General features: G+C 41.3%; 1 protein-coding gene across 3 annotated transcripts in view; it reads left to right on the top strand.

The window, feature by feature from the left end:
* LOC132824409 (glycogen [starch] synthase, muscle-like) overlaps positions 1-13,262 on the top strand; it is a 79,652-nt gene that overhangs the window by 19,513 nt on the left and 46,877 nt on the right. For all 3 annotated transcript variants that reach the window (XM_060838844.1, XM_060838843.1, XM_060838845.1), the window contains exons 3-4: positions 4,397-4,588; positions 10,479-10,664. In XM_060838844.1, coding sequence (XP_060694827.1) covers positions 4,397-4,588; positions 10,479-10,664 — 378 coding nt within the window. The remainder of the gene's footprint in view (positions 1-4,396; positions 4,589-10,478; positions 10,665-13,262) is intronic.

The raw sequence follows: 13,262 nt of genomic DNA, 5'->3' as shown, positions 1-13,262 counted from the left end.
GGCTCAAAGGTAGAAGCCAGAGGGTGGTGCTGGAGGGTTGTTTTTCAGACTGGAAGCCTGTGATCAGTGGAGTGCCACAAGGATCGGTGCTGGGTCCTCTACTTTTTGTCATTTACATTAAATTATTTAGATGCGAGCATAAGAAGTACAGTTAGTAAGTTAGCAGATGACACCAAAATTGGAGGTGTAGTGGACAGCGAAGAGGGTTACCTCGGATTACAACAGGATCTTGACCAGATGGGCCAATGGGCTGAGAAGTAGCAGATGGAGTTTAATTCAGATAAATACGAGGTGCTGCATTTTGGGAAAGCAAATCTTAACAGGACTTATATACTTAATGGTAAGGTCCTAGGGAGTGTTGCTGAACAAAGAGACCTTGGAGTGCTGGTTCATAGCTCCTTGAAAGTGGAGTCGCAGGTAGATAGGATAGTGAAGAAGGCGTTTGGTATGCTTTCCTTCATTGGTCAGAGTATTGAGTACAGGAGTTGGGAGGTCATGTTGCAGCTGTACAGGACATTGCTTAGGCCACTGTTGGAATATTGCGTGTAATTCTGGTCTCCTTCCTATCAGAAAGATGTTGTGAAACTTGAAAGGGTTCAGAAAAGATTTACAAGGATGTTTCCGGGGTTGGAGGATTTGAGCTATAGGGAGAGGCTGAATAGGCTGGAGCTGTTTTCCCTGGAGCGTCAGAGGCTGAGGGGTGACCTAATAGAGGTTTATAAAATTATGAGGGGCATGTATAGGGTAAATAGGCAAAGTCTTTTCCCTGGGGTTAGGGAGTCCAGAACTAGAGGGCATAGGTTTAGGGTGAGAGGGGAAAGATATAAAAGAGACCTGAGGGGCAACTTTTTCACGCAGAGAGTGGTACATGTATGGAATGAGCTGCCAGAGCAAGTAGTGGAGGCTGGTACAATTGCAACATTTAAGAGGCATTTGGATGGGTATGTGAATAGGAAGGGTTTGGAGGGATATGGGCCGGGTGATGGCAGGTGGAACTAGATTGGGTTGGTATATCTGGTTGGCATGGACGCTTGGACCAAAGGGTCTGTATCTGTGCTGTACATCTCTATGACGAGAAATAATTCAACAGGTGCGAGCAAGTATTGTGGACAGCACAATTAGGTATTTCTTTTCAATGGAGAGGTTACATTGAATTACTCATATCATATAGGGCCAGGAATCATTTCATTCTGATGCAATTGGTTTATAATTCACATCCTGCCACTGACTTCAACTGCAGCAGCCCTCTTGATAACGATGAAGGTAAAAACAGAAGACTCGAGCATTTAATTCTAAATAGGAATATTCCACTAACATTCTGGACACCACCTCCACTTCCCGCACCTCCACTCTTGAACTCCACCCTTCCAATTGCAATAAAGACAGAACCCCCATGGTCCTCACCATCCACCTCATCAACCTCCAGATACAATGCATCATTCTCCGTCATTTCCACCACTTACAATCAGACCCCACCAGCAGAGATATATTTCCCTCCCAAGTCCTATCTGCTTTCTGCAGAGACCATTCCCTCCGTGATTACATCATTAGATCCTCTAACTCACCCTCCACTCCCGGCACCTTCCCTTATCACTGCAGAAGTGTAAACTCTGTGCCCACACCTGTCTACCACTCCCCCCCACCAACCTCTATCCAAGGCCCCAAAGGATCTTCCCACATCAGTCAGAGATTTGCCTGCACCTCAAACACCTCATCTACTGTGTCTGTTGCCCTCAATGTAGTTTCCTGTACATTGGGGATACATGATGCCAACTTGCAGAATGTTTCAGAAACCATCTCTAGGACACACACACAATCAACCCCACTACCCTGTGGCTGAACACTTCACCTTCCAATCCCACTATGCCAAGGACATGCAAGTCCTGGGCCTCCTCCACCACCAAATCCTAGCCACGACTCCTGGAGGAAGAACACCTCATCTTCTGCCTTAGGACTTTCCAACCCCACAGGATCAATGTTGACTTCACCAGTTTGCCCATTTTTCCTCCCCCTGCCTTTTCCCAGATCCAACCCTTCAACTTGGCACCGCCCTCATGAACTGTCCCACCCATCTATCTTCCTTTCCACCTATCCACTCCACCCTCCACCTTGCCCTATCACCATCTCCCCCACCTTCATCTACATGTAGCATTCCCAGATACCTTCCCTCCAGCCCATCCCCCTTCTATTTATCTCTCAGCTCCCTTGGCCCTTTCCCACATTCGTGATGAAGGACTTATGCTCAAAACGGCAACACTCCTGCTCTTCGGATACTGCTTGACCAGCTGTGCTTTTCCAGCAGCACACTTTTTGACTCTGATCTCCAGCATCTGCAATCCTGGCTTTCTCCTATATTCTACATGCAATGATAGGTTACGTTCTGTGACTAAAGCCATGTACTGTCCACAAACTCAGATAATAATCACAAAGAAGGGTCCCATTATGTTGTATTAAGTATTTATTTATCTTCTTGGAACTGAAGGTTCGAGCCGGGCTGTGGGGTCGTTCTTGCATTGGGGCTGGTCTGCTTCTTTTTGTGGGATGGTTTATGGATCTTTCCAAAATAACAAAGATCTTCATATCAACCTGCCTTGATCTGCTACTACCAGTCCATACCCCCTTTAAAAAGAGTGTTATGTTTCTCATTTTTCATTTCTGATTTGCTGGGGCTAATTATCCTTCAGTTGTGGTCAGTTATCTGCACCAGTTGAGCCTGTTTGCTCATGTTATTGCTACGCTTGGTTTGTGTGAGCAGCTGATTCAGAATGAGGGTAATCTGCAGTTGGCACTGACCTCAATCTGAATTGTATCTTGAAATACAGCAAGAACAATTGCACAGTTCAGAGGGAACTAAGAGAGGAGTTTTACAAAGGTGAAGTCAATTCAGCAATACTACTATCTCTAATTGAATTCCGACAGCTATCTGACATTTTACTTTTTTTTGGCTCAACTCCACTTTTATCTTTTAGACTTCCTCACTATGTAGCCTTGCACCATGACACTGGCAGAGTGTTGTAATACTGTGCTTAATGTTCACATTAACTTCTTGCTGCAATCTTGGTATCTCTTTTTTTAATCTATTTGAGGATTCTTATTCTGCAGCAAACATTTTTCATTTTCATTTAACCTTTTAATTCCCTTATTCCGTTTAGTTGTTGTTTTATTAATTTTAGGACCAGGACACTGAATTGAATCCCCTCTGTCTTGCATTAATAGGTAGGCATGTGTTTAAAGTAGGGCAGTGCTTATAGCATTTATTATAGCATAGCTTATAGCATATGGCCATCTATGTCTGTGCTACTCTGGAAGGAGTTTTGAGATGGGAAATCCTGGTTCCTGCAGGCCCAGAGCAATTTGAAGTACTAATTTGTGGATTGTATACTGTGAACAATAAGGCTATTGGTATTTGATGTTCAGTAACCTAATCAATGGCCACATAGGGACCACAGTACGCTGCTCAAAAAAGAACTTCCAAAAATAGTTTTATCAATTCTATTGGCTCTGTAACCACCACCAGGAGTAGCATTCTACATTCTAACAACCCGTTACATGACAGCAAGTTACACATGTTACATCTGCTTCTCACTTTAAACCTACAGCCTTTGATTACTGATTATTCAGCTATTGAAAATATTTTGTTCGTCCTATCTGCAACCATTATGCTTTTAAGCACCGTTTATCAAATTTCTTCTTGACCTTCTTTACTCTTTCAGTAAATTGCTCTGCACCCTGTCACAAGTTTTCACATCCTAAAATGCAGTGCCCAGAATTGGACTCTCCACCAGCAGGGTCTGAACGAGTGTTTTGTACAATGTTGCATAGTTTTCTGAAGTTTTGAATCCTGTTACTCTTCTAAGCTTCGATCCTATATGCTTTATTATTTGTTGGTCTGTCTTGCTGCTTTTGAGGCACCCCAGGTTTTCCTGCACCCCCTTTACTATTTAGCTTTCTTCCTGCCAGATTTTATCATGTCACACTTTTCTGCATTGAATTTTACCTGTTATGTGTCTGTATATGCTGTGAGTGTTCTTGAAGCTTTCTACTGTCTTTTTCACTGTTTACTGTACTTTAAAACTTCTCCAATTATGGTTGAAAGAACCTCCTTTCAATATCAGTTGAGCGTACTCCTTGCTGTGCTTGTTGAGTTGTATGAACTTGATCCACAATAGTTATGCTGTTACATAGGTGAAGGTGTTCCTTTACTGCTATGTTAATAATTACACCAGTGATCAGAGTCCTTTAGTGATAGCCATTATATTTAACAGCTTGATGCAGTTTAAAAGGAGTTTTCATCTTTCTTCCTTGCAATATCTTTTAGAGACAATGCATAATTTGTAGACCATTATTGACCATACAACCCAGAGGTTTTTGACACAAAATCTGTTCTGTTTTACAGGTCTATTTTGGCAGATGGCTGATTGATGGAAGTCCTTATGTCGTGCTGTTAGACATTGGTGCTTCTAATTGGAGTCTCGACCAGTGGAAGACAGAGTTGTGGGACTCTTGCAATATTGGAATTCCCTGGTTTGACAAGGAAGCTAATGATGCAGTGCTTTTTGGGTTTCTCACCACATGGTTCTTGGGAGAAGTAAGTATTCATATATCTTTTCAGTTCAATTTGAGAACATAATGGCCTGAAATGTCCTAGGAACTTGCTGCAGAAGGAATTTCCCAGGATGTTACAAGGGGTTGGGATTCCAGGTATATGTAGAAGCTGGGATTCTTCGAGCAGAGATTATTGAGGGGACATTTATCAGAGGTGTTCCAAGCATATAGGTACAGAAGGAGAAAATGCTTCCAGTTGCAGAACAGCCAGTAACCAGGGGACATAAATTGTAATCAACAAAAAGAACAAGAGGTGAAATGAGATAGAAAGTTCTGAAGCACTGACTTACAATGATCTGGAATGCACTACCTAATGGATGGTGGAAACAGATTTAATAATACGTTTCAAAAGAGAATTGAATGAATATTTGAGAATGGAATGCAGGATTCTGGGGAAAGGGCAGAAACGTGGAACAAATGGATAGATCTTTCCAAGGGTGGTCTCCTTCTGTGCTGTCTGGTTCTGTAATACTTTGTTTAAGTTTTTTATACAGTTTGTTCAAGTAGTAGTTTCATGGTAATTTATTTTACAATTTCATCCATCTTCACGCAACTTCCTTTTACACTTTGAGCATCAGTGAACAGTTGAAATATCAGAGGAGCGGATAACTTTAATCAAGAGTTTGTAAATTCCGTTACTTCATATGTTATTCCTGGCCACATCATCTGATGAAAGCAACAACCAGAAAGGGAAGCTGCTCAGCGTGGACAGCTTCAAAGGATGAGTGTCAAGCAGTGCACATGAATACCACATGCATTTAACAGACTGCTGTACAGAACCCTTGGCAGTATGTGATTGGCAATGCACAATACGACTAGATTTATTTACACATTAACCATACCGTCACAGAGTTGGGATGAAGTACTTGCATTTTATTTACAACAGTATCCTTTTCCTGCACAGAACTTCTGCTAAATAACATTGAAATTCAGACACATTTGCAATTATTGCAATACACCCCACGTGCAAAGATAAAGAATGATCATACTCAACGGGCATACGACCCATCACACCTCATCATACTAGTACGTCCATTTGTCTCATTTCTACTGTACGAATGCTATAACTCATAAGACAATAAACTTTGTAAGGAGCAATCACAAATGGGCATCAGATTTTTTTTAAACCTTCTTCATTGCTCATCAAGATTCTCTGCAAACTTCCCAATTCACCTCTTTGAAAACATTGGATGCTGGGTTTGGCTTACTGTACTCACCTTCTGTCAACTGCACCAAATAATATTAGCCAAGATACTACTAACAGAATTGCAAAACAAAGATACTGAGAGAATCAGTATGTTGCTTCTCACAAACATCAACCAGCAAGTCAATTTTTGAACAATCATGAAGTGGTATAGAAATTCCAATGACTAGGTAGTCTTTGGAACAGAGCAGATTACAGTTGTGCATTGGGACCGCGCTGAAATCTCGATGCAGATGCAGCTGACTCTGCAAGAATGTCCACATCTTTGGAACAATAACCTGTCATCTGGCAGACTGAAAGAATTAGAGAGTTTCAACATACAAGCTAAATAATTACCCAGGAAAATTCAAATGTTTAACAATAGCTGTAACTCTTGGGTAAACTTGAACCCATCATTCACCACACAGCCATGACGTCCCAGATTTGATGTCCTGTCTACCTGATTAAACTGCCCAGAAGACCGTAAGATAAAGGAGCAGAGTTAGCCATTTGGCCCATCAAACACCTCCACCATTTGATCTTGGGTGATATGTTTCTCAACCTCATTCGCCTGCCCTTCCTCTATAACTCTTGATCTCCTTACTAATCATAAACCTATCTCTGTCACAATGACATTGAATGACTTTGCCACATCTGAAACAATGAGTTCCCAGATTCATCAAGTTCTGGTTGAAGAAATTCCTCCTTCTCCTCAGTTCTAAAGGCTCATCCTTTCACACTGACGCTGTGCTCTCAGGTCCCAGTCTCTCCTACCAATGGTAACATCTTCTTCATGTCCACTGTATCCAGGCCTCCCAGTATCCTGTAAGTTTCAATGAGATTCCCCTTTATCCTTCTAAGCTCTATCAAGTACACACCCAGAGTCCTCAATCACTCTTTATATGTAATGTCCTTCACCCCCTGGATTCCTCCTGAGAAACCTCCTTTGGACCCACTCCAATGCCAGCACATTCTTCCTCAGATATGGAGCCCAAAACTGTTCAGAATATTGGTAATAATGTGTTCTATCCAGAGCCTTATAAAGCCTCAGAAGTACATTCGAGCTCCTGTATTCCATCCCTCTTGAAATGAATGCTGCCAACTGAACCTGCAAGCTACCCGAAGAAAATCCTGAGCTAGGACTTCTAAGTCCCTTTATGCTTCAGATTTCCAAAGCCTTTCCTGATTTATAAAATAGTCAATGCCTTTATTCTTCCTTCCAAAGTGCATAACCTCCTACTTTACCCACATTGTATTCCATTTGCCACTTGTTTGCCCACTCACATAGCCTGTCCAAGTCCTACTGGAGCCTCCCTGCTTCCTCAACACTATCTGTTCCTCCATCTACCTTTGTGTCATCTTCAAACTTAGCAAAAATGTTGTCAGTTTCTTCATTTAGTTGTTAATTTATAACATGAATATCTTGTGGTCCCGCACTGACCCCTGCGGAACTCCAGTAGTCACCAGCTGTCATCCGGAAAAAGACCCCTTCATCCTGACTCTCTGCCTTCTGCCTGACAGCCAGTCCTCTATCCATGCCAGTACCTTGCCTCCAAACAACATGGGGTCTTATTTTGTTCAGCAAAATGGAAGTTTCTTTTCTCATTTGATCAGTGTTGGAAATAGCATTTTATGGTAATAGAGTATAGCAGCATGTTAACAATGTATCAAATAATTAAAATACTCTGAGTAGTACAGCCTTGTGCATTTGGGATTCACTAACTGGGAAACCTTTGTCTTTCGTCGTGCCCTGAAATGTACAAAGGCGAAAAATAGATGGCAGTGCTGACTATGAAGGAAACAGAACATCTCATAGAATTACAGAACAAATAGATGGTGGACAAGGAAAGGGGATGGGGGAGAGGGGTGATGATGATGGTTAAAGTTCCAGGGATAAAATCTGGCATCAGTCTACTTAAACATCTGTTTTTATTTAAGACATTTTTTTGGGTGTCTGCATAATTCCTGCTGAGGTGGTGTGCTAAAAGTTATAATATTTGGATTGGCTTCTTTTAAAGAGATGTTTGCCCTAATTTGAAGTTAATGCCTCCTGCATGAACATATGGTTTGTGAAGGCAACTCTAAAATGGAGATATCTGTTAGTTAGTTAAAGGGGTTAGTTAAAGGGGAAGGGTCTGTAGATCGATGTAGAAATGTAGCTCAGTGGTCAGAGCCGTTTCCTTCATTCCCTAATTCTCGAAGAAGACCTGCCCTCTGTTACCTATCACCCGTGGTTGTGGGAGTTGCCACTGCCATCAAGTTGTTTGCCCCTAGTCTTCTGAGGCACTATCAAAAACATGTTAAAATGTTCCCAAGTTGGTTGTTCCTCACACCATAGGCAGATGAGATTCCAGCTATAAGAAAAGGTCCACGTAGATCTGCATTGGATCCCCTGGGAGTTTCCATGATGGTTTCACACTGCAATCGACCTACATCCTCAATCCTTGATATCTGGAAATACTTTTGAGAATTAGGTGGCAAAAGCTGTTTAGTGAACTTTTGAGCAGCCCCTGTGAGTGCTGTCCCTGACAGTATATGACTATTGGATGTGCTATTGAGCAAGGAAGATGCTGAAACTGTGGTTGTATGCCTCAGGTCTGGACGTCCCTTTCAGGACTCTTCAGCGAGAGTCTTTAGCATAATTGTAGTGTGCTACATTCTGCAGAACATAGCCTAACAGTAACAATTAAGCTGGAAGATAAACTAGTTTCTCATCATCTAATGAGTTCATGAAACAAGAAAGAATTTGAAGGTAAAGATATGGCACCCAGCATCAGACCATTTTATTCACATTACTATTTGAATTCCCCAATATTGAAGCTTCAGTTCATACTTGATCAAAGTAACTGCGATAGCTTCTGGCCACCCCAATAGAGTTGTCCTGTTACCAAACATCTGCCAATTGCTCCTTCACAAATTTGTTTTTATCCATTCAGTTCTTCAATTCATTAACAACTAACTGATAAAGCACGTTCACACCTACACCCAAAATTAAGCAACATGGGAAAGTGGTACAAACGATTACACCACTGATGAACCAAAAAACTTCTCCTTATTCTGCCTTCTGACATAGTGCAACCCTTGTTACTTGAACTGAGTACGTAACAGTCTGCTCTAAACACCACTCTGACACACGTAATATTCTTGGCCAGCAACTCTGAGTGGTAAAGATCATGAGAAGCAAATCAAAGTCTGCTCCGGTGCAGCTACACAGAGTGTTGGAGTCTGTCTCCACTAGAAAACATATGTTTTATTCTTTAACAAATTAATCTGCCCAATCTAGCTGACCTACAACTCTTGGATATGCATAATACAAGAACTTGTGTCATCAGCTGGATTGTGGTGTTTAACCATTTCCTTTCTTGGTACAAAATCCAGAATGACAATGTACTAATATGGTCACTGTCCGCCAAAGAGTGCTAATGAAATAGAATGCTTCCAAAAATAACAAAGGAAATAATTTGCTTTGTAGACAGAAGATCTAGCTTCAAGTATAATCTGTTACCAGCAGTCATAGAATCACACATCAGTGTGAATACTTAAAAGATATAAAAACCTGCAGGTTTCCCTGGTGATTTCCTACACTAAAGTGATGGAAGACACCATCAGTATTGTCAAGCAGCATTTGCCCAACAATAGCCCGCTTCCTTCTTAAGATTTGGAGCAGTCAATTTAACTTGAATTGTAATTGATTTGATTTAATTTAATTAAAAATGTGTTTCGCCAAGTCAATCCCATCTTGGTCCATATTTTTAACTGTTAGTTGCATTGTCTGAGCTCTTTATTTAGCCTGGGCCTTGTACCTTGAGGCTACTTGTGCACAATTCTGCACCACTACCACTGGCCTTTGACTGCACATTGTTGCTTAATCTCCACTTTCCTTTCAGCTGTCTTTTTATTACCATTACGTGAACAAATTGCTTTAGACTGGATTATGTTTACTTTTAGGTGCCTATCATGAAGTTCATGAATTACTCATCATAACTTTTGTAAACAATTGTTTAAAAATAATAGAGATCGCATGTTATCCTTTGAAAATCTTTTTTTGCTGTTGACTTGCTTTCTTCGTAACACAGAACATAGTACTTGGAATGAGAGGCCATACGTTTCTTTGGAAGAATTCTAAGGATCTGTCTAGCCCAGTGTGAAACATTCATCTGCCCCATGCATTCACTTTAATCTTGTCTCACATTCTTGGCTCAGGAATGTTAGTATAGTCTTGAATCATGGCAGTATTTGAGCTAACCATAGCATCAAAGCCAAGCTAAAGAAAAGGCAATGGGAAACTGTCCAATCAGACACGAGGATAAATGTTTTCTGAAAATCAGCAAGCTCAGAATAAGTTGAGGGAAGATGATATAAACTGTGTTTAGATCACCTCTTTAGAAAAAAAAACTACATTGTAAGGATGTTTGGTCAATGCCACATTATAAACAGACAAACTAACAGGAGGAACTGATGAAAAATTTTCTTCCTTTTTTTAGCCTGCAATTATGCCCAAGAGCACTCTGTTGTTTTAGCTCTGATCAAGAATATTTATTGTCCCTCTCTCATTCCCCTACTACTGTTATTATTTGTTAGGGAGTTGGCTCTTTAGAATAATCAATCTGAAGGATTGAATTTTGAAAGTATGCTGTATTCACTGGAATAAATGTTGGCCTTTTTGGTTAAAACAAACTTTATTTTCCAGTTTGCAGCCCAGTCGAAAGGTGAGAACTTCATCCTTGCTCACTTCCATGAATGGCTGTCAGGGATTGGCCTGGTTATGGCTCGCATTCGAAAACTACCCGTTGCAACAATTTTTACAACTCATGCAACATTGTTGGGACGCTACCTCTGTGCAGGCAATGTTGATTTTTACAATAGTCTGAAAAACGTAAGTGTGTCTTTGTAGCATCTATGTCCTTTCTATGGTTTATACGCTATTTAATTTGATAAGAATGTCATGGTGTGCAGGTTATGAATGACACAAAGTAAAGTTTGTGGATTTACTTTGAGAACTGAATATTGCAAAGAAGAACAATGTTTACGACCTCTGGGACTTGGCTATAAACCCATCCAAGAACAATTTAGCACATTATAAATTATCATAGGATGAGGAAAAGCTATTTTCTCCACTGTGACAGTGTAATAACAAGAAAGAAAAGAATGGAATAAAAAGCAGATACTGGGAATCTGAAACTGAAACAGAAATTACTGAAAATACTGAACAGGGCCTGCAGCATCTGTACAGAGAAAGCAGAATCAACATTCTGAGTCCAGTGACTCTTCCTCAGAGCTAGATGATAGCAACTCGGGGGAAACAATACTATTAATCTTGATGAAGAAGGGTTGGGGTAGGAGGGGAGAAAAGGAGTGAGGTAGAGATGGAGACCAGACAAAGAGAGAGAGAGGAATAAAGAATTGAAACCTGGCACAAAAGCACAAGATACTCGAAAAACAGAAAATCAGAAAATTTCTGTAATTGTAATGTGCAGAATTGTTTTGCGGGTTGTTTCAGTGTCTAATTCACAAAGGCTGTTTCACCTACTACATGTGGACGTGCCAGTTGTCACAGTGTAACAAACACGAAGGCACCTTCTGGTTAGCCAGTGTGATTGCAATCCTGATACCGAGCCCCAGTTTGGTGATGAATCACAGACCACAAACTCACTGCTCCACCTACAGCTGGGCATTTTATGAAATAGTGTATATTTTTAGAAGTAAAATTGCAAATTATTTCATTAGTATTTCATATGATTTTGATGTGCTTAGACAAAGTAATGAATTTCCATGTGCTTGGTTAGAATTTGGTCGAGCCTCTCACACAAAATGAGTGGTGTAATGCTGTTGGTGCTTATAAACCCTGCTTAGCACTGGATGTTACAAGCACAGACAATGTGTGTTCATTAAAAAGCCTAGACAATTTAAAGACAAGGATGTTGAGCCTTTTTAACACCACCCAGTTCCCAAACTGTCTCCAGCTATCAATTAGGCTTTTATGTGGCACGCTACCAGTAATTGCTGTTTATTTGCTTTTCCCAAAACATTAACTAATGATAATAGGAGCCCCACAAGGTCACATCTCCAGAGGTGTTGGGAGTGGAGGAAGCAATTATGTCAGGTTTCGGATACCTGAGATGAACACTCTTACCCGTACCCCATCGCCTGCAAAGTAGGAGACCCTCGCATTGGTAGAGATTACAGTGGAAACTAGTCTTTCAGTGATTTCAGTGCCAACAGACACCAGTTGCACTGCAATGAGAATGAATGTATGTCTAAGCCTTACGTTAATCTGTCCTACAGAAATGTTTCACTCACAATATACCATCCTGGATATGATGGCAAATGCGGGAAGATATGTCATCATGAACAGGACCTAGCATTGCCTGTTAGGTTGCATCTTATGCTCAGATGTCATCAACCAATTCTGCAAATGTAGGCAAATATGAGTATGATAACCTGTTTTTGCAGGGTTGATAGAGCAGAATGCAAGATAGCTAAGCTGTGTTATCTGCTTCAAGGATAACAATGACGTGATATGACCTTGAGGTTGCATACTTTCAGAACAGTAGCAATCACTATGGCCTGAAACTTCATTACATGTTTGTGCAATGGATCATATATGTGTTAAGTTTTGGCATGCTTCTCTGGAGTGGTGCAAACAGTTTGGGCAGTACTAGAGTCACAGAGTCATAAAGATGTACAGCATGGAAACAGACCCTTCGGTCCAACCCGTCCATGCCGATCAAATATCCCAGCCCAATCTAGTCCCACCTGCCAGCACCCGGCCCATATACCTCCAAACCCTTCCCATTCATATACCCATCCAAATGCCTTTCAAATGTTGCAATTGTACCAGCCTCCTCCACATCCTCTGGCAGCTCATTCCATACACGTACCACCCTCTGCGTGGAAAAGTTGCCCCTTAGGTCTCTTTTATATCTTTCCCTTCTCACCCTAAACCTTTGCCCTCCAGTTCTGGACTCACGGACCCCAGGGAAAAGACATTGTCTATTTACCCTATCCATGCCCCTCATAATTTTGTAAACCTCTAAGGTCACACCTCAGCCTCCAACGCTCCAGGCAAAACAGACCCAGCCTGTTCAGCCTCTCCCTGTAGCTCAGATCCTCCAAACCAGGCAACATCCTTGTAAATCTTTCTGAACCCTTTCAAGTATCACAACATCTTTCTGATAGGAAGGAGACCAGAATTGCATGCAATATTCCAACAGTGGCCTTACCAATGTCCTGTACAGCCACAACATGACCTCCCAACTCCTGCACTCTATACTCTGACCAAAAAGAAAGCCTACCAAACGTCGCCTTCACTATCCTATCTACTTGCAACTCCACTTTCAAGGAGTTATGAACCTGCACTCCAAGGTCTCTTTGTTCAGCAACACTCCCTAGAACCTTACCATTGAGTGTATAAGTCCTGCTAAGATTTGCTTTACCAAAATGCAGCACCTCGCATTTCTCTGAATTAAACTCC

Source organism: Hemiscyllium ocellatum, chromosome 18 (assembly GCF_020745735.1).
Source record: "Hemiscyllium ocellatum isolate sHemOce1 chromosome 18, sHemOce1.pat.X.cur, whole genome shotgun sequence".
NCBI classification, from domain to species: domain Eukaryota; kingdom Metazoa; phylum Chordata; class Chondrichthyes; order Orectolobiformes; family Hemiscylliidae; genus Hemiscyllium; species Hemiscyllium ocellatum.
The sequence above is the reverse complement of the archived record's forward strand: the minus strand, read 5'-3'. Positions and strand labels throughout refer to the sequence as shown.